The sequence below is a fragment of the Nicotiana tabacum genome, chromosome 4 (assembly GCF_000715075.1).
Source record: "Nicotiana tabacum cultivar K326 chromosome 4, ASM71507v2, whole genome shotgun sequence".
In the NCBI taxonomy this organism is placed as follows: Eukaryota; Viridiplantae; Streptophyta; class Magnoliopsida; order Solanales; family Solanaceae; genus Nicotiana; species Nicotiana tabacum.
In genome coordinates, this window is record NC_134083.1 from 14,161,336 (window position 1) to 14,183,474 (window position 22,139).

The window sequence follows — 22,139 nt, forward strand, 5'->3', positions numbered from 1 at the left end:
TAATTCCCGCAGAGATTCTCTCCTTTGGTGCGGTTGTAACAGCTTTTGTCTGTGAACTCGATACCGACTCGAGCTCGGTATCGGATCGGAACCCCGGCCTTGGTTTCGAGCTAGGTGATCACTTTTGGGCATCGATGTTCGGGACCTGTATCGGTCGATGTTACCTCGGTCGATTCGAACGTCCGAGCTCGACGCCCCCATCTCGGAATTCGTTCGGGGTCTCCATGAAGATATATATATATGTGTGTGTGTGTGTGTGATGTAGCAAGCAATTTTCCCCCCTTTTCAGAGGTTGATGTAGCTAAGACGTGGAAGTAGGGCTATTAATGTAAACATAAGGATGAAAATTGAAAAGGGACAAAAGAAGAATAGTACTGAAAAAGACAAGTAGGTCGCACAAGGAATACGGAGATGCAGGGGTTGAATACAAAAAAGCTGCCTCACGACTCACGAGAAACTCCAATTATTGGAGTTAATTGCAGCTAATTCCCAAGTATACCATGTGATCTGTTTCTCCTTCCAATTCATGCCATTTTTTCCACACTTATTTAATCTAATCTAAATTATTTCATATCGCCTCTTATATTTTGAATAGGAAATTTACATCAAAGTTAACGTGTGATCAATAATTTAATGAATTAAAATTCTTAAATACTGTATAAGTTGTATAAAGATAAATTTATATTTAGAACCTATCAAAGTACCAATAAATAAAAGAAATTGAAAAATGCTCTCTTGAGTCTTGACCACTTGCATTGGAGCACTTTAATTGCAGTATATATTCAAAAGGTTACTAAGTTCAGTCACTGCTCAGTATCTTAAGTAATAAGTATGTTGTCCTGGTTCAAAACCTAGTAATTATGAGATCAACTCACCATTACTATTGCTTTTGGAGTAAATATTAGTATTATAATTATACGACATAAAACAAAAAAGGTCTAATGGCCAATGGGCCTTTTTCCTACTATATTGCAGTGTACTAATATATTACTCATAGCTGCTTTTTGTTAGCGCACTTTAATGCTTAAAGTATATGTATTAGGTGATGAAATATCCATTATAATTACGTACTACTTAATATATTAGGCGTCACTGAAAATAGTACACAGATTTAAGAAAAACAGGTTGACTATAAATGACGGAGTATTAAATCTCATATAACACGTCTTGAATATATGTAAACTCAAATATCAACTCAATCTGTTGAATATTTAAATAAAACAATTTATATGGATCTATTAAAAAGTGGTAGACAATTAAACGACATTAATTACTTCCATTTATAGTTTCATATCTTTGGATTGAAGGAAGTAGCTACATTTCACGTTCAGAGATAAATGTTGGAAGTAACTTTTTAGTACTTAAAAATGCAGTAACTAGAATTATTCAATGGCACAGACTTGAGTAATCCGAGTTAATTTCATATTTTGATTTAATTAAATAGCTTTATTTGCATAAATATGCCACGTAGTCTGGTCGATACACGTAAGCTTGAGTCCTAAACAATGCAAACAAATCAAACTAACCTTTGACCTTTGTATGCAATTCTAGATTCTTGCAACAAGATCGATCTTTCCCTAATAGGATATTAAACTTAGCAAAAACAGAAACAAAAAATGCATATTGCTCCAGCCATTTTGGAATTAGTATTTATCCGTGAGGAGAAGAGCAAAACATTATCTTTTCGTTGTAATTTTTTTTCTACATAAAACATTAACATAAAGAGTGAATCAATACAAATAAATGGGTTTTAAATGATGGTGAACCCTATTTCCCCTAATGATTAATATCTTTGAACTAGAGAGATATAATGTAATGCTATCAACTGGCTTAGCATATCTTGCCACATTCAAGAGTCAAGACAGGCAACATGCTATGATTCTTGGCATGTCCAAGAATTATTTGAAAATCATGGCAAAACTAGAACAAACAAATATATACTATTAGATATAGTTCTCTATTTTTAATTATAAGGCACATCGTCATCATTATTCTGAGATCTAAGCCTCAAGAGAGTATTTCAAACAAACATACTTTATCCAATCCCCATGCCCCACCATAGCCTTATAGCACAAGACCTCCTCCTTAGCTCCCATTGATTCTGATTTCCTTCAACACCACATCTACAACAACTACAACAATACCAGATTTTACCCTTATTTGTGGAGGTAGAAAACTGTTTTTGATAAATTCGCGACTCAAAAAGATATTTTTCGATAAATTTGCAAAGAAAAAATAATCGTAAAAAAATCATGTTAAAATTCAACACCACATCTATTTTTTCTTAAAATGGTGGTGCTCAATCTATTTGCATATATTTTAATTATTTTATCGTATAATTTTATCTATCAAAATTCAAGCAAATAATTGAGGGAAAAAAAAACATACACCGTTTTTTTTGTTTAGTCTGGGATTTGAATATTGATTTTTAAACTTTTTATCCACTTCATTAATCCTTTAAGCCACGTTAGTATTTCTCACCACCTTAAGCGAAAAGTAAATAACCAAACCATAATCAATGGCCTCTCAATAAAGCCACCCAACTCCCATTTTTTTCTACTCTTTCTCTATACAAATTGCCAAAGCACTCAATTTCTCTTTTCCCTCACTCTCAAAGCAATGTCTTTCCTTGTTTTCTTCTTCTTTACTTTACTTTTCTTGAGCAATCTACCCAATTTACCCGCCCTTCCGGTTTTACCCGAACCCGACCCGGCTGAGGTCCATTCTCAAACATTCTTACCTTCCCCTTCACCGCCGGCCACAATTCCCGCTTTCCCGGAGCAGTCCAACGTCGCCGGTTGCCCTTTAGATCTCCCTGATGAACTCTACCACAGCATTAAGTCATCCTGTGGGTCCAGAAGTAATTCGGGTCAAGTACACCGGACCCGTTGTTGCCCGGTTCTAGCCGCGTGGCTCTACTCGGCTTACTCTGAAACCGCACTTCACAGAGCAGTAACGAAGCTCCCGCAGTCGACGTCCGTTGATATGCCTGTGCTTCCAGATGATTCTGAGACGTGTGTGGACTCACTTGAAAAGGCATTAGGAAACAGAGGCATTGAATTGGTGAAGCCAAATGAGACTTGTGATGTAGTTTATTGTTACTGTGGGATTAGGCTGCATCCGCTTAGTTGCCCAGAAGCATTCGCTGTGAATTCACAAGGGAAATTGGTGGGTGATAAAAGCGTGAAGAAATTGGAAAGAGATTGTTTGAGCAGTAATGGGTATACTGGTCTTGCTGGTTGCTCCAAGTGCTTGAACAGTCTTTATCTGGTACGTTAACAGTCTTCTTCTTCTTCTAAATGAGTAATATAAAAGCTGCAGCCTTGATACAATTATTTATATTTGGCATAATGTGGGTCTGAAATATAGAGTGAAAATGTCAAGATGTTGATATGAAATGTGAAAGATTGGGAAAGTTGTCTACTTTGCTTTTTAAAATTAAGTTTACATGCGGGAAAATGGTGAATTATAGTCTATAGATAAAGAAAGAAGAGAAAGTATGAGCTTCGTGGGGTTTTGTTTGTTACAAATATCCGGGGCTAGGGCTACCGTGCACTTCCATATCCGGCAAAGTTGATGAAGATAACACATTGCATCTATAAACTATGACCAAAATTCATATTCCATGTCTGTTCAAATAACACCTCTTTTTGATTTAAGTAATCTCTCTATATGCTTATCTCTGTAATTTTCTTGTAATACTTGACAGTTGCAAGGCTTTAATGCTCCGCGACAGAAATGGCACCTAAGTGGCTAAGTTTTCAGAACCCAATGGACTTAGTTTGTATATTTTTAGTTAAACTAAGGTAGCTTCTATGATGATGTCCGCGTCAGGTACAGAAGTCAAAATCATCTTCTCTTGTTCTCAATTACTCTTTCTTCACCTGCATATACTAGAAAGATTGATCTGTAAAACAGTCTTAGAGCAGTGACATTCCTTTCAAGGAGAGCAGCTCGACATAAGTTTCATGTTTAATTCAGCTTTGGTACAACTTCTAAACTTAGTTCGCTCATCCATTGAAGTGTCTACACTCTACACTAAGCTTGAATGAAGGTAATCACATTATTAGAGGGCTCAGAATTAATGCATATCGATCACCAAAAAAAAAAAAACAGAATTAATGCATGTCAGTAATAAAGTATCACCACCTGTTTGTATATATAGGGTAGTCAAATTAAACTAGAATAAATAGGCATTGATCTCATACAGCAGGGAAAAATATATACTAGTATGTCTAGCGGTTGTTCAGACGGCAACTCCTCTGATATTTGGTCTGCTTGTGTGTGGTTTTCTTCCTCTAAATTGCTTTCTTAGTTCCTTCTTATTAAGGAAAAAAGAAAAAAGAAAAGAGGAAAGAGGAGTCAGAATTAGAAGGGGTCATTGGAATTCTAGGAGCCTCCTAAGACCTTTTAGTTTACCGAAAAAGCAATATGGAATATTCCCTAATATCAACTTGAGCTGATATTTAGCTGGATCCTCTATTGGAGTGGAGTGGGGGGATACTCAAATCTCATGACATCACCTCTCATTAGGGTGTCCGTTGCCAGTTGTAGTTCCTGTATTTTGAGCAGTTTTATCTCAAATTACTTTTATCATTGGTATTGTAAATTCTTTTAGCCCTGGTTGATGACATTTTACCTGCAAATATGCATCTGTTTGTTAGCTAAAAGAATTTTGTACTTGGTGTTGGGAATCATGTGAAAGTGTGAGTTTTGTCAAATGACTAAGCATGCGGTATAAGGTGGTACTAACTAGTTAGATTTACCAATAGAAGATTAATGTTTCTTATCTAACAGATTTACCAATAGAAGGTTAATGTTTCTTATCTAATGCATTGAACGACAATGCAGCTTAGTGAGGGCAGAGTCGAAAACAAGAGCAGGTCAGAGGATAGGACTAGGAAAATGCGCAGCAGAGATTGCCAATTGATGGGTCTAACTTGGCTTCTCAACAAAAACAGATCAGGTTATATTCATACAGTTTCTGCTGTTTTGAGGGCTCTAATGTTGAGCAAAAGCAGTTCTGATCCTCAGTCGTGCACGCTTAACAGCGATGGCATGCCATTTGCAGTCGACTCCTCAGAGATCAATGATCAATCTTCTGCAGTTGCTGTTCAAGCATCAACTTATCCTTATGTCCTACCTTTTCTTTTAGTATACATATGCTTCATTGCTTTGCTCTCCAGATACTAGTTAATCTACAGCACTTGATCCTTGTTCTAAAAAATGTAGTCCTTGTTCAAATGTCACGTAGGGTAAATTCATTCCTCTGTATTTGTTGATTTAGATTAGTGAAAATTGTAATTTTTGTGGTTGTGTAACGACTGTTCAGCAAATGAATGAAGCTGTGGCTGTTCCTTGATAGTGCTACTGTGAAATTGAAATACCAGAACTTGCTAGCTTAGCCAAAGCACTATTGCAATAACGATGATAAGGATTGAACTAATGAGAAGGTTTAGTTGCAGGAAAATGATCGTAATAGACGAATTCTTAACTTCTTTCTACACAATAGACTCCATAGGTTAATATATTTGTAGAAGTAAAGTTACTACAGTACTTGTAGAAGTAAATATTTGCAGAAGTTTAAGTTAAAATAAGGCTTAGAAATCTAACCTTGGGCTAGGGCACTTGAGAGAACCATATCGAAGGAACTCGGCAAAATGACCCCGTAACTTCGGGAGAAGGGGTGCTCTCCTATCTTTTGATTAGGAAAGCGTTCATTCATTCCTGCAATTGAATAGTATAAAATAGCTAAATAGTAACTTTTGTTGATCACATGAAAAAGAAAATAACTCCAGACGATTTTGCTTAAATACGGTACAAAAAAGGGCAGTCTGGTGCACTGAGCTCCCGCTATGCGCGGGGTCCGGAGAAGGGCCGAACCACAAGGGTCTATTGTACGCAGCCTTACCCTGCATTTCTGCCAGAGGCTGTTTCCACGGCTTGAACCCGTGACCTCCTGGTCACATGACAGCAACTTTACCAGTTACACCAAGGCTCCCCTTCAAACGATACAATTTACCCTAAATCATTGGCGTTCCAACTATATATATGACAATGTTCTAATACATCTTTTAAAAGAAAAGGGAAGTCCTGGATAATAAATTTTTGAACTAGTAGAATGAAAGCCAAAATATAATCAAGATTACGTACACTAAATTTACTGCAAGTCTTTCGTTTTAAGGGTAATACAATCCAATTATTTTATGATTTAGACTACTTAATAAAGATCTCAATATATTTTCTTGCTTTCCACTTTCAGCTACTTATATGCCCGCAACGTAAAAATTCAAATCTATCCTTAATATTCAAATGAATCTGGAATTTGTGCTTCAATACTTAAGCAACTTGACTTACTATGCTTCAAAGTTCTGTAACAATTTTCATCGAATCCAAACATGCCATTAAAGGGAAGACTAAAAAGTAGTCGTTCAAAGTCAATTTTGGCACTAAAATTTTATAATTTGGAGCACTTAAAAGTTAAAGATGACATAAGTACGTATCTGACCGATTTCACAAAGATTCTACAGAGAAAAAAAGGACTGTTATATTATCAAACAATTATACTCTTAATCTCTTTTACAATTTTAACTAGTGTAGACTGTGGAATTGCCTCATATATCACTCTATATATATACCAAATATACACTTTTCCCATTTTCAGTTTTCACAAATCTTATCTGCGTAAACCTAGCATTTCATGTGTGTCGTACAGCACTAGTTAATTATGTAAAGATTTTTTATGTCGATGTTTAGTTTTTGTGGAATCAAAGGCTTAGCTAATATATATGACACATTTGAAGAAAAAGATCCATATACTTGACACTACTAGTTGAACCTACTACTTTTCTAGAGTATCATAGATTTATTTTCCAGTAAAAAAAAATTCAAATATTGTTAAAATTTATATGTATTCAACTTATTTCTCACTTTTATTTTTATTTGGTATGATGATAGCACGAGTTGAGCTTAAATGAATAAATTTAATCAGAAAGAATTCATAGAGTCAACCCGACTTGTTTGAGACTAATCCTTGTTGCAATGTTTAATTGACTGATTATTTTACATGTAATTTGCTTTTCAGTAACTTGATATATAGTGCAATTTGCATATAAATGAAGTCCTTGTTGCATAAATACGCTAAGGTAATTCGTTATTAGAATAGTTGCTAAAGAATGAGAAACGAGTACTTCAACTCGAATTGAGTGCACAGAAAAAGAGAATCAAGTGTATCTTTTTTACGTTTGTGAAAGAAGTTATGACTGACGATCTTAACGTTCACTTTAACGAGGGAATCCTTGCGCACTTTGGGTGTTCGTAGGGGTGTGGGATTTCTGGGGAAACAACAAATCAAAAGCAAGACAGAAGCAGTACCAAAAAAAAAAAGCAAAAGGAAAGTTGCAATACATGCATGTTTTACATGGACAACCCCATTAAATATCGCCTTTCAATTGTTTCATCTCCTTATCTTAAGCACAGTGAATTCTAGCTTTTTAGCTGTTGGATCCATTTCCATTATAGTACTCCTCTTTTTTCTTCTGTAACTGATGGCAGATTTTCCTCGTAGTAACAACGCGTGTCAAGACCTTATTAAGAAATTCTTATGGATTTTAGTTTCAGGGCAGAGGAATCACATGACACGTGTTGCCTTGTTTTTTCTATTGCCCTATGCATGTTCACAACGTAGGTTGCACAAAATCCCTTAAGGACTGTCTTTTCCTTCATGCTGCTATTTAAACCCCAGTACCTCAAATTAGTGTTATATATCCATTTTTACTTCCCAACAAACATATATTTCCATTTTAATGGCTGCAAAAGTTGATCCGTTGGTGGTTGGAAGAGTAATTGGGGATGTAGTGGACATGTTCGTGCCCAGTGTCACTATGTCTGTGCACTTTGGCAACAAACATGTTACAAATGGTTGCGATATCAAACCCTCTATTGCGGCTGATCCTCCAAAAATCACTGTGGGTGGCCATGCTGCTGACCTTTACACTCTGGTTCGTCGTTCTCCGCTCTATTTTATGTGACACTTTTTAATCCTTTAAAAGAAGCGTAATATCTTTTTATATTTAGAAGACCTTTAATTAAATTTAAATTTTATAAGAATAGTGCTTTCTATATTTGAAAATTCTTTAATGTTAAACTTTTTATTTTATATTTAATAATATTTTTTTATAGTAATAAAATATGTTTAAAATTATAATATATAAATAACTTCAGAATAATATATTAAAATGATTATTTTTTCTTAAATTCCATGCTCGATAAAAAGATCAGAAAATATAGAAAATTAATACATGCGTGGCGATTGATGGTGTAGGTTATGACGGATCCAGATGCTCCTAGTCCTAGTGAACCAAATATGCGAGAGTGGGTGCATTGGTCAGTATTTTTCCTAAGCAAATTCATCTGATCACCTCTCTCTTAATCTTTTTTTTCTCCTTTTAATTTGTTGACTATTTTTCTTTATGTGTTTACCACCTCACACGTATTTCGGATTGCTTCAGGATTGTGACAGACATACCAGGGTGCACTAACGTCGCTCGAGGTAAATTAATCATTTAATTTCAAGCATTTCCAAAATCAGAAAACATTCACTGTTACTTAGCTGACTCTCAAAAAATGAAGCAGCAAACCAAATTCCATGCAAACGAAAAAATCATTCGAATTAATTACGTTCTTACGCTGTTGAGTCGCACATTAGGTGGGAAAAAATTAAATGGATCCCCTTAATATGGTCTTGGACAATATAATCCTCAGCTCATTCTTTATGACACGTCGTCTTTCATATTAAAGAAATCGAGCCTCTCTTTCTGAATTTTAGTGAGACCCAAATTATAACACTCTGTTCCTTTACACATAAGAAAGAAAAAGACGAAAAGAAGAGAGAGCTCTGGTAAAGATTAAAAGAATAAATCTCTAAAGTCCAAATTCGTTTTCCTTTGTACAGCTAGATGTAAGCCGGAGTTAGCCTAGTAAGCATTTTTCCTGCCACGTGTCCACTCCATATCTCACTTCTCCTTTTACTGTGAGGGCTAAAATAAGACAATTTGGCAAGTAATTCACTAATTTTGAATGGGTATAAAATATAAATTGCAGGGAAGGAGGTATTGGGGTATATGGGGCCACGTCCGCCGGTGGGGATCCACAGGTACATAGTGGTACTTTTCCGACAGAAGGGGCCAATGCCGGGAATTTTGCAGCCGCCACTAGCTAGGTCTCATTTCTGCACTCGGGCGTTTGCGCATCAGCTTGATCTCGGCGTTCCCGTCGCCACTGTTTATTTCAATGCCCATAAGGAGCCAGCAAATAGGAAGCGCTAATACTATCAGTGGATTTTATTTTTATTTTCTTGTCTGTATTTAGTTTTTACTCGTATGTTCTGGCACTTATTATTCGCCAGCTTATTACTCTCTGTCTGCAACTTAAAGTATGATTTTTATGTTTGCTAGCTGCTAATGTATTGTTTTTTTTCCACCAGATGCTGCTGTATTGTTATGTACCTATATTCCGTGCATAAGTATTTTCTTTGTTCTTTTTTCTTGGCTCTGTATCATCGATGATAAACAATTAAGAGGAAGTGATTCAAAATAATAGTACTTCATATTATTTACTATTTGAATAGCAGAGATTTCCTATATTTTATTTCAGATGTTTAAAATAAATCTATTTGGAAATTTGACATAAAAGTTAAAGAAAAACTTGTAATTGACCACATAACTAATTGACTCTACACATTGGAACGGCTATTTCATTCTAATTCTGCAGGTAATAACCTTTGGAAATGAAATCGAACTCAACAAACCCCAAAAAAAAAAAAAGGCTCAAGAATCAGAAAGATTGTTTCTAGCATTTAAAGGTCTCTGTAGATTGTAAGCAAGTTTTAAGATATGACCTCTGACTCGCTAAATTTAAGAATTGCACCTTAACTTTTTAGCCTTTTCACTATCAGCTGATGTTGCGTCTTAGCTGATGTCGCGTCTTAAGTTTCTTTTAGATAATTATATATTAATTGAGAAAATTTCCAATTTCTAATTTTACATTTTAGATTGCATCTAGATGACCCAGGAAACATGTGGATTTCCAATTTATTCTTATAAATAATGGGCTTTTAGTGTTGGAATTTCATATACATTATTTGAAATTTTATTACGAAAAATATTCATGTTTTAGTATTTATCTGACCTACACAAGTTTTGTTTAAAAAATATATACATTTCACTTTAAAAGGCTCTCAGTTCATTATTAGTGCCTTCAATCAAGGAATTTAGTTACATTATTTTCCTTTTTTTTTTTTCTCTTCTTCTCTTTCTTCTCTCTAGAATATTGGTACGGAATCTCCCTTGGGATCCATGAACAGATTTGTCTACTCAATAAACTATTCAAATTTGTTTTCTTGTTAAAAATTAATATTAGAAAGTTGTATCAAACAAATAAGTGGAACAGAAAGAGTACTCCCTGCCCCATTCTTTTCGATTAATAAAAGTTGATTTTTGATCAAATAATAATACGTAAATTATTGCGTCTTAATTTCAGAATAAGAATGTGTGATTTCGTATCTTTTGAAATGTTTTGTTTTCGAAAAGTGAATTACTTTATATTTGCTTTTGGTCTAAAACCAGTAAAAGTGACTTTCAGTTGACTAGAAATTTTAAAATGAGGACCAACATGTCACAACCCAAAATCCCACCATAGGAGTCGTGATGGCACATAGTCTCTAAGACTAGGTAAGCCGATTTTTATTATATTTTTGAAGCCATTTTTTTTTACTAACAACGGAAATAATTACAATATACAACCTTCCAAGACTGGTAGTACTGAGTCACGAACTTTAACTGAATACATGGAATGATCACGAGGACCGAATATACAATACTGTTTGATTACAAATTAACAGTACAATGAAATAAAAAGACTCCAAGGGACTGCGACAACCAAGCAGCTCTACCTTGAATCCTTACGATCCCGCTTTAACTCTGCTCAAGTCTGTTATCTTCAATACCCGGCTCTGCACAAAATGTGCAGAAGTGTAGAGTGAGCATACCACAGCGGTGCCCAGTAAGTATCAAGACTAACCTCAATGGAGTAGAAACGAGGTATAGTCAAGACACTCACTAGTCTAATAACCTGTGCAATATAATATACAAAATAATAGGAAACAAATAATAATAATAATAATAATAATAATAATAATAATAATAATAATAATAATAATAATAATAATAATAATAATAATAATAATAATAATAATAATAATAATAATAATAATAAAGGCAGGATAAAACAACCAGTGATATGCACAACAGACAACATGAATATTATTAATGTCACTCAGCAATTAATAAACATAATCACACCTAATTAAATCAAGTCCTTCAAATAAATGTCTTTCACATAGTTCTTCGAGATAACTCTCTTTCAAATATAGTTTTCTCAAATAATTATTTTTCAAATATAATTCTTTCAATAAATCTTTTCAAATACAATTTCCTCAAATAAATATCTTTCAAAATATAATTATTTTATATAATACTTTCTAAGTAAAAATCCTTCCAAATAAATATTTTGAATATAATTCTTTCAATTAAAAAGTCACCATGTGACACCTCATTTCAAAATCATCAAAATACGGGTCTTAGTTCATTTTAATATTTCAACGGCACCTCGTGCCCATAATTAAATTATCATATTTGCCCGGCACCCCGTGCCCTCATTTCATATCACAACTGTATGGACAATTCACGTGCCAAATATCATTATCATTTCATCACAGCACCTCGTGTCCACATTTTTATATCACAACTGCACGGACAATTCACGTGCCAATATCCCCATTTCATATCACAATTCACGCCACCTCGTACCCACATTTCATTTTATAAACCGCCTCGCAATAGCCACAGGCTCCCAATTTCAACATAAATCAGATTATTATCAATTTACTAACAACAAGACAAGTTGCACAAGATATAAAAATTAAACACAAGAAAATCACAACATCACATGAAAATTGTCAACACCACAACCCCACATCATCACATATCGTCCCTGACAATAGCCACCCTTATCGCTTCTATTGCCACCCTTATCGCTCCTATAGCCACCCTTATCGCTCCGCCCAGACAATATCAATAGCCACCCTTATCGCTCACATTGCCACCCTTATCGCTCATATAGCCACCCTTATCGCTCCGCCCAGAAAATATCAATAGCCAACAAACACAACAGTGAAATGCCACCCTTATAACCACGTAATATAAACGGTGAAATGCCACCCTTATCTCCCCAAAATAACAACTCACACAACACAACAATTTACACGGAAAATTATCACAACAACATAACAAAAATCAATTCATATCACAATTTGCCCAATGACCACAACTAAATTTCAAAGTTACAACCAAGTCAACTAATTTCACAGCAAATAGCCAAATTCCTCACACAATGTGTACAACACCCAAAAACAATCAATAGAGATAGAAATCACTCAACATAAAGCAAAGTATTCATAAAAGATCAATTTTTCAATAATTATATAAACACCTCTTCTTAAGCTCATTTAATTAATTATTTGCAGAGGGAAAAATTTAAAATAAAATTAAATTCCAATAATTATCTGTCACGACCCAAAAACCTAATCTGTCGTGATAACGCCTATCGTGGAACTAGGCAAGATGACCCATTTCCAAATAAACTGATATTTTCATTTCAAAGATAATTTCAATACTATTTAACATAAAATCTTCATTTAAGGAGTTCAAATAAAAAAAAAACAGAAGTGCGAAAAAGAAAAGCCCGACATTGGGGTGTCACTAGTCATGAGCATCTACTACAATCTGTCTAACAATATCAAGGCTAACTCAAGCTGGAAAATAGCTAAATACAACTAGAGGAGGATAAGAGGGAGAAGAGCAGGGGCTGCGATCGCCAACAACTACCTTGCTATCTCCAAGAAAATCTGCAACCAGAACAATCAATAACCGCTACTGTGTCCAGCTACACCTGAATTTGCACACAAGGTGCAGGGAGTAACGTGAGTACGCCAACTCAGTAAGTAACAAAAATAAATAAAGACTGAGCAGTAGTGACGAGCAATAAAGCATATAACATTCATATCGAAAAATCTCAGTAAAATACCACATGCTTTTAAAATCAGGATTTAAATCAAAACATTTCATTTAACCCAGTTCCAGTAAAAAAAAATCATTTAAAGGTATTTTCCAACAGTGTTCAGACAAAGGAAAAATGCAAAGGTGAGCAAAATGATAAAATCATAAACAGCCCCTCGGGCAAACCTCACAGTCACTCGTGCCACTCGGGCATACCTCATAATCACGCATGCCACTCGGGCATACCTCACAATCACTCTTGCCACTCGGGCATACCTCACAATCACTCTTGACACTCGGGCATACCTCACAATCACTCTTGCCTCCCAGTCACTCAGCACTCGGCACTCGCACTCAGTAGTTACCTGCGCTCACTGGGGGTGTGTACAGACTCCGGAGGGGCTCCTTCAGCCCAAGCGCTAATAATCTGCACGAATAACTCACGTGCTGCACGGACAACTCACGTGCTATAATAATAAAGTATGCTGCAGGCGGGCAGCCCCGATCTACACTCATCCTCACAAATCAGGCCCTCAACCTCACTCAATCATAAACCTCTCAAGCCCCTTGGGCATTTCAGTAAAATAGAGCATTCATCCCAAAACATTTATATGCATCAAAATAGAGTCATAAAACTGAGTTATGTGGTAAACAAGTATAAACATGACTAAGATTTTCAATCGAAAACAATGAGAGGATAGTAAGAAAAATCCCCTAAGGGTCCAAACAGCACTGGCGCAAGGCCCAAAAATGGCATTCAGCCCAATTTACAGAAACTCTTTCTAAAACTCATAAGTATCATGTAGTTTCAACAAAGTATGCAACTTTACAATTGCTACAGGATGGACCAAGTCACAATCCCCAACAGTGCACACCCACACGCCCGTCACCTAGTATGTGTGTCACTAAAAATAGTAGAATGATACAAAATTCGGGGTTTCGTACCCTCAAGACTAGATTTACAATCGTTACTTACCTCAAATCGGTCAAATCTCTAACCCGCAATGCTCTTGACTTTGGACTCGGCCTCCAAATGCTCCGAATCTATTCACAATCAGTACAATATTATCAATACGCGCTAATGGAATGAATTCCACAAGAAAAACTACAAAATTAGACCAAAACCTGAAATTGGCTCAAACCCGGCCCTCGGGCCCACATATCGAAATCTGACAAAATTTACAAAACTAGAAAGTTCATTCACTCACGAGTCTAACCATACCAAATTCATCAAAATCCGACATCGTTTGGTCCTTCGAATCCTTAAATTACTCTCCAAATATTCCAAGCACTAACCCCTCATTTTCACTAATTACTATGATTAAACAACGGAACAATCACCATATATACAAATATTAGGGCTCAAGTACTTACCTCAACGAAACCCCCTTGATTCCCTCTTCAAATCTCTCCCAAAAGCTCCAAAAACCGAATAGAAATGATGGAAATGAACCAAATTCGCGAAGGGTTCTTTTTATGGTTTCTGCCCAGGTTTTTCGCACCTACGGCCATTTTCTCGCACCCGCGCGACCGCATATGTGGTCCAAGGATCCACACCTGTGCAACTCACTTAATCACCCAGCTTCCACACCTGCGGTCCAAGGATCCGCACCTGCGCAACTCACTTAATCACCCAGCTTCCGCACTTGCGGACACCCTTCTCGCACCTGCGGACTCGCATCTGTGGTCCCAGGTGCGCATCTACGAAACTAGCCCAAACTCCTCATCTCCGTATCTGTGCTCAAGGCCTCACACCTGCGGGCTCGCAGATGCGGCCAATTCTTCGCACCTGTGTTCCTAGCCTTGGCCCAGCGTCGCCCGCACCTGCGCACTCCCCACGCGCACCAGCGACCCTTTCTTCCGCAGGTGCGGAAATAGCAGAAGCAGCAGCTCCAGCTGCAAAGTCCAAATTCGACAAATACGTTATCCACCCGGAATCACCCCGAGGCCCTCGGGACCTCAACCAAAAATATCAACAAGTCATATATCAACATACAAATTTAGTCGAACCTTCGAATCACTCAAAACCATATCCAAACATCAAATTACCCTCGGATTCAAGCCTAAGAACTTCTAAATTTTTAAATTCGGCAACCGATGCCGAAACCAACCAAACCACGTCCGAATGACCTCAAATTTTGCACACACATCAGAAATGACACTACGAACCTACTCCAACTTCCGAAATTCCATTCTGACCCCGATATCAAATTTTCCAATGTCGACCGAAATCGCCAAATTTCCAATTTTGCCAATTCAAGCCTAATTCTACCACGGACCTCCCAATCACATTTCGGACGCACTCCTAAGTCCAAAATCACATAACGGAGCTAACGAAACCATAAGAATTCAAATCCGAGATCGTTTACACATATATCAACATACGGTTGACGTTTCCAACTTAAGTTTCTACTTAAGAGACTAAGTGTCTCAGTTCACTCTGAAACTACTCTGGTCCCGAACCAACTAACCTGATATAACATAATATAGCTGAATAACACAAAAAGAAGTAGAAATGGGGAAAACAGGGTTATAACTCTCGAAACGATCGGCCAGGTCGTTACATCCTCCCCCTCTTAAACATTCGTTTGTCCTCGAACGGATCTAGAAACATACCTAGAGTCTCGAATAGGCGTGGATATCTGCTCCGCATCTCCCGCTCGGTCTCCCAGGTGGCCTCTTCCACAGGCTAACCTCTCCATTGCACCTTCACTGAAGCTATATACTTTGACCTCAACCTTCGAACCTGCCGATCCAAAGTAGCCACCGGCTCCATATCATAAGTCATATCACCCTCCAACTGAACCGTGCTGAAATCCAAAACATGGGACGGATCCCCAATATACTTCCGGAGCATGGAAACATGAAACACTGGATGCACACTCGATAAGCTGGGTGGAAAGGCAAGCTTATAAGCCACCTCCCCTATTCTCTGAAGCACCTCAAAAGGCCCAATGAACCGGGGGCTCAACTTGCCCCTCTTCCCAAACCTCATAACACCCTTCATGGGTGATACCTTTAGCAAAACCTTCTCCCCAACCATAAAAGACATATCACGGACCTTCCTATCCGCGTAGCTCTTCTACCTAGACTGCACCGTGCGAAGCCACTCCTGAATCAATTTCACCTTATCTAATGCGTCCTGGACCAAGTCTGTACCTAAGAGCCTAGCCTCACCCGGCTCAAACCATCCAACCGGAGATCTACACCTCCTCCCATATAAAGCCTCATACGGAGCCATCTGAATACTCGACTGATAACTGTTGTTTTATGCAAACTTCGCGAGTGGCAAAAACTGGTCCCATGAACCCCCAAAGTTAATGACACAAGCACGCAACAGGTCCTCCAATATCTGAATAGTGCGCTCGGACTGCCCGTCCGTCTGAGGGTGAAAATTTATGCTCAACTCAACCTGAGTACCCAACTCCTCGAAGTCCGTGGGAGCCCAACTACAAAGTCCATAGTGATCCGCTCCCATTTCCACTCTGGGATCTCTAATCTCTGAAGCAAGCCACCCGGTCTCTGATTCTCATACTTAACCTGCTGACAGTTGAGACACCGAGCCACAAACCCAACTATATCCTTCTTCATCCGCCTCCACCAATAGTGCTGCCTCAAATCCCGGTACATCTTCACGACACCCGGATGGATGGAATACTGCAAGTTGTAGGCCTCCTCAAGAATCAACTCTCGAAGCCCATCTACATTAGGCACACATATCCAGCCCTGCATTCTCAGAACGCCGTCATCGCCAATAGTCACATCTGTAGCATCACCTCTCCGAACCCTGTCCTGAAGAATGAGCAAGTGGGGGTCATCATACTGACGCTCCCTGATACGGTCATAAAGAGAAGACCTGGAGACCACACAAGCCAATACCCGACTAGGCTTCGAAATATCTAATCTGATAAGCTGGCCCGCTAAGGCCTGAACATCCAATGCTAACGGTCTCTCTGCTACTGGAAGATATGCTAAACTCCCCAAACTCTCTACCCGGCGACTCAAAGCATCGGCCACCATATTGGCCTTCCCCGGATGGTACAAAATAGTGATATCATAATCCTTAAGAAGCTCCAACCATCTCCGCTGACGAAAATTAAGATCCTTCCACTTTAACAGATACTGCAAACTCTAGTGATCAGTATAGATCTCACAATGAATTCTATACAAATAATGACGCCAAATTTTCAAGGCGTGAACAATGGCTGCTAACTCAAGATCATGAACATGATAGTTCTTCTCATGGGTCTTCAACTGGCGTGAGGCATAGGCGATCACCCTACCCTCATGCATCAAAACCCTATCCTGGAGGCATCATAATACACGGTGTAAGAACCTGAAGCTGATGGCAGAACTAACACTGGAGCTGTGGTCAAAGCAGTCTTGAACTTCTGAAAGCTCTCCTTACACTCATCCGACCACCTGAATAGAGCACCCTTTTGGGTCAATTTGGTCAAGGGCGATGCAATAGATGAAAATTTCTCCACAAAGCGACGGTAATATCCTACCAAACCCAGAAAGTTCCTAATTTCCGTGGCTGAGGACGGTCTGGTCCAATGCTGCACCGCCTCTATCTTCTTCGGATCCACCTGAATACCCTCACTGAACACCACGTACCCCAAGAATGCTACTGAACTGAGCCAAAACTCACATTTGGAGAACTTTTCATAAAGCTTCTCCTCCCTCAATCTATATAATACAATCTTCAAATGCTGAGCGTGCTCCTCCCGGCTATGAGAGTACACCAGAATGTCATCAATGAATACAACAACGAATGAATCCAAATAGGGTTGGAATACACTGTTCATCAAATGCATGAACATTGTTGGGGCATTGGTCAGCCCAAAAGACATCACCAAGAACTCATAATGGCCATGTCGGGTCCTGAAAGCTGTCTTAAGAATATCTGAATCCCGAATCTTCAGCTGGTGATAACCGGACCTCAAATCAATCTTGGAGAACACCCTCTCTCCATGAAGCTGGTCGAATAAATCATCAATACGAGGCAAATGATACTTGTTCTTGACTGTGACCTTATTCAACTGCCTGTAATCAATACACATTCTCATGGAACCATCCTTCTTTTTCAAAAATAGAACTGGTGCACCCCAAGGTGACACACTAGGCCGAATAAACCCCTTATCAAGGAGTTCCTGAAGCCATTATTTCAATTCCTTCAACTCCGCCGGTGCCATACGATACGGTGGAATAGAAATGGGCTGAGTTCCCGGCATAAAATCAATACCAAAGTCAATATCCCTGTCAGGCGGCATGCCCGGCAGGTCTGCAAGAAACACATCCGAAAAATCATATACCACCGGAACAGAATCAATGACAGGAGTCTCTGCACTAACATCCCTCACAAAAGCCAAATAAGATAGGCAACCCTTCTCAACCATGTGCTGAGCCTTCAAATATGAAATCACCCTACTTGGTACATAATCTACAGAACCGCTCAACTCAACCATCGGAATTCCGGCATAGTCAACGTCACCATCTTAGCGTGACAATCTAGAACAACATGACATGAAGATAACCAATCCATACCCAATATCACATCAAAGTCGACCATACTGAGCAGCAAAAGGTCCACTCGGGTCTCCAGACCCCCAATAGTCACCACACATGACTGTTATACGCGGTCCACAATAATAGTATCGCCCACAGGAGTAGATACATGAACATAAGAAACTAGAGACTCACGGGTCATATCCAGAAAATGGGCAAAATACAAGGAAACATATGAATACGTGGAACCAGGGTCAAATAATACTGAGGCATCTCTGTGACAAACTGAGACAATACCTGTAATCACAGCATCTGAAGCAATAGCATCTGGTCTGGCAGGGAGAGCATAGAAACGGGCCTGACCACCCCCTGATTCGTCTCCCCCTCTAGGGCGACCTCTAGCTGACTGACCTCCACCCCGAGTTGACTGGGCGGGTGGTGAGGTAACTGGTGTTGTAGTCGGAGGCTGAATCCTCTGCTGAGATAGACCTCCATCACGATGAGGACACTGCCTCCACATATGTCCAAGCTCCCCACACTCAAAATAACTCCCTGGTGCTGGCGGCAGAAACTGAAGGGAACCCCTAGCACCGGGATGACTGGTAGAAGACCCTGGCATGGAAGAGCCTTGAACAGGTGGAGCACGGGACGAACTCTGAACTGGAAGGGCACTAAGTGATGAGTGGCCCCGATGAGAACTGTGAGAACCATGGCCAGATGATGCACCCCGATGAAATGGTCGAGCTGACTAAGCCTATCTGAAATGACGACCTCTACCGTGCTGGAACTGACCCCCAAAAAGAGCATCGCTGAAACCATCCTAACCACGAGGCCTCTTGGCCTCCCTCTCAACCCTCTCCTGACCGCGAACCATCTCAATCTGCCGAGAAATGTCGACAACCTCATCAAAGGTAGGACCCGAAACCCGCTCCCTGGTCATGAACAATTGTAGGTGATAAGTGAGGCCATCAATAAACCTCATGATCCTCTCTCTGTCCGTGGGAACCAACCAGATAGCATGACGGGCCAACTCAGAGAATCGTATATCATACTGTGTCACAGACATATCAACCTGGCGAAGCCGCTCAAACTGTCTGCGCAGCTCCTCTCTGCGAGATCGAGGCACGAACTTCTCCAAAAAGACCACGGAGAACTGCTGCCAAGTAAGGGGTGTTGCGCTAACAGGCCTACGCTTCTCGTAAGTCTTCCACCATCTGAGTGCAGCCCCAGAAAACTAAAAGGTAGTGAATGAGACCCCACAAATCTCCAAAATACCAGCATAACGGAGTATCCTCTAACACCTGTCCAAAAAGTCTTGAGCATCCTCTCTCTCTGTGCCACTAAAAGGTGATGGCTGGAGTCTCCCAAACCTCTCCAACCTACGTTGATCATCCTCAGGCATAGTAGGAACCACATAATCATAAGAAACTACAACCGACTGGGCTGGTGGTGCCTCCGGTGTCTGAAGTCCTTGAACAACTTGCTCGGGTGTGCGAGCGATGGGAGTCAGAGTGCCTCCCCTGGCCTGAGAAGTGGCTGTGACCATCAAAATAGAAACTGCCTAAGCAAGGCCAATACAAGCTATCAGAATCTGAGTTAGGGCCTCCTAAAGGCCTGGAATCACAATAGGCACAGGTGGTGCCTGAGCCGGTGCATCAACAACTGGGACCTTGTCCTGATCTGGGACAACGGGTGGATCTGCAGATACTGCCCCAGCTGTTGTACGGGATGCACCTCTGCCCCTACCACGACCTCTACTATGGCCTCGGCCTCTCGCGGCCCTGGATGGTGGAACTGGTGGCTGTCCCTCCTAACCGGTAGCACGAGTTCTCACCATCTTTGAGAGAATGAAACAACAGATGTTTAGTTACTAGAATCAACAAATTCGCACGACAAGATTTCAAGAATGTGAAGTTTCCTAAAGGTTCTGCAGCCTCTCGAAGATAAGTACAGACGTCTCCGTACCGATCCGCAAGACTCTACTAAACTCGCTCATGACTCGTGAGATCTATGTAACCTAGGCTCTGATATCAATCTGTCACGACCCAAAAACCTAATCTGTCGTGATGGCGCCTATCGTGGAACTAGGCAAGCTGACTCATTTCCAAACAAACTGATATTTTCATTTCAAAGATAATTTCAATACTATTTAACATAAAACCTTCATTTAAGGAGTTCAAATCAAAGAAAAACAAAAGTGCGGAAAAGAAAAGCCCGACATCGGGGTGTCACTAGTCATGAGCATCTACTATAATATGTCTAACAATATCAAGGCTAACACGGTCTGGAAAATAGCTAAATACAACTAGAGAAGGATAAGAGGGAGAAGAGCAGGGGCTGCGATCGCCAAAAGCTACTTTGCTATCTCCAAGAAAATCTGCAACCAGAATAATTAATAACCGCTACCGTGTCCAACTACACCTGAATCTGCACACAAGGTGTAGGGAGTAACATGAGTACGCCAACTCAGTAAGTAACAAAAATAAATAAAGACTGAGCAGTAGTGACGAGCAATAAAGCATATAACATTCATATCGGGAAATCTCAATAAAATACCACATGCTTTTAAAATCAGGATTTGAATCAAAACATCTCGTTTAACCCAGTTCCAGTAAAACAATAATCATTTAAAGGTATTTTTCAATAGTTTTCAGACAAAGGAAAAATGCAAAGGTGAGCAAAATGATGAAATCATAAACAACCCCTCGGGCAAAACATCACTCATATACAGCCCCTCAGGCAAACCTCACAGTCACTCGTGCCACTCGGGCATACCTCATAATCATTCTTTCCACTCGGGCATACCTCACAATCACTCTTGCCACTCGGGCATACCTCACAATCACTCATGCCTCCCAGTCACACAGCACTCAGCACTCGCACTCAGTAGGTACCTGCGCTCACTGGGGGTGTGTACAGACTCCGGAGGGGCTCCTTCAGCCCAAGCGCTAATAATCTGCATGGACAACTCACGTGCTACACGGACAACTCACGTGCTATAATAATAAAGTATGTTGCAGGCTGGCAGCCTCGATCCACACTCATCCTCACAAATCAGGCCCTCGGCCTCACTCAGTCATAAACCTCTCAAGCTCATCGGGCATTTCAGTAAAACAGGGCATTCGGCCCAAAATATTTATATGCATCAAAATAGAGTCATAAAACTAAGTTATGTGGTAAACAAGTATAAACATGATTGAGTATAGATTTTCAATCGAAAACAATGAGAGGATAGTAAGAAAAAGCCCATAAGGGTCCAAACAGCACTGATGCAAGGCCCAAACATGGCATTCAGCCCAATTTACAGAAACTCTTTCTAAAACTTATAAGTATCATGTAGTTTCAACAAAGTATGCAACTTTACAGTTGCTACGGGACGAACCAAGTCACAATCCCCAACAGTGCACGCCCACACGCCCATCACCTAGTATGTGCGTTACTAAAAATAGTAGAATGATACAAAATTCGGGGTTTCGTATCCTCAGGACTAGATTTACAATTGTTACTTACCTCAAA

General features: G+C 39.4%; 2 protein-coding genes across 2 annotated transcripts; both read left to right on the top strand.

Annotated features, from left to right (window-relative positions):
• The first annotated feature begins 2,480 nt into the window (after window positions 1-2,480).
• Window positions 2,481-5,362, top strand: LOC107781881 (putative GPI-anchored protein At4g28100). Its single transcript, XM_016602696.2, has 2 exons — window positions 2,481-3,270; window positions 4,852-5,362. Exons 1-2 carry the CDS (start codon window positions 2,620-2,622, stop codon window positions 5,191-5,193), a joined length of 993 nt encoding a protein of 330 aa, XP_016458182.1. The 5' UTR covers window positions 2,481-2,619; the 3' UTR covers window positions 5,194-5,362.
• Window positions 5,363-7,688: 2,326 nt separating this feature from the next.
• On the top strand, window positions 7,689-9,545 carry LOC107781882 (protein MOTHER of FT and TFL1-like). Its single transcript, XM_016602697.2, has 4 exons — window positions 7,689-8,000; window positions 8,324-8,385; window positions 8,511-8,551; window positions 9,103-9,545. The coding sequence occupies exons 1-4, from the start codon at window positions 7,806-7,808 to the stop codon at window positions 9,324-9,326; spliced, it is 522 nt and encodes a 173-aa protein (XP_016458183.1). The 5' UTR covers window positions 7,689-7,805; the 3' UTR covers window positions 9,327-9,545.
• The last annotated feature ends 12,594 nt before the right edge of the window (window positions 9,546-22,139 follow it).

Excerpts from the sequence above, each read along its gene's own strand:
- LOC107781881 (XM_016602696.2), top strand. The coding sequence starts at position 2,620 with ATGTCTTTCCTTGTTTTCTTCTTCTTTACTTTACTTTTCTTGAGCAAT. Across the intron at positions 3,271-4,851 it reads GCTTGAACAGTCTTTATCTG|CTTAGTGAGGGCAGAGTCGA; the intron begins GTACGTTAACAG and ends ACGACAATGCAG.
- LOC107781882 (XM_016602697.2), top strand. The coding sequence starts at position 7,806 with ATGGCTGCAAAAGTTGATCCGTTGGTGGTTGGAAGAGTAATTGGGGAT. Across the intron at positions 8,001-8,323 it reads CTGCTGACCTTTACACTCTG|GTTATGACGGATCCAGATGC; the intron begins GTTCGTCGTTCT and ends TTGATGGTGTAG. Across the intron at positions 8,386-8,510 it reads ATGCGAGAGTGGGTGCATTG|GATTGTGACAGACATACCAG; the intron begins GTCAGTATTTTT and ends GGATTGCTTCAG.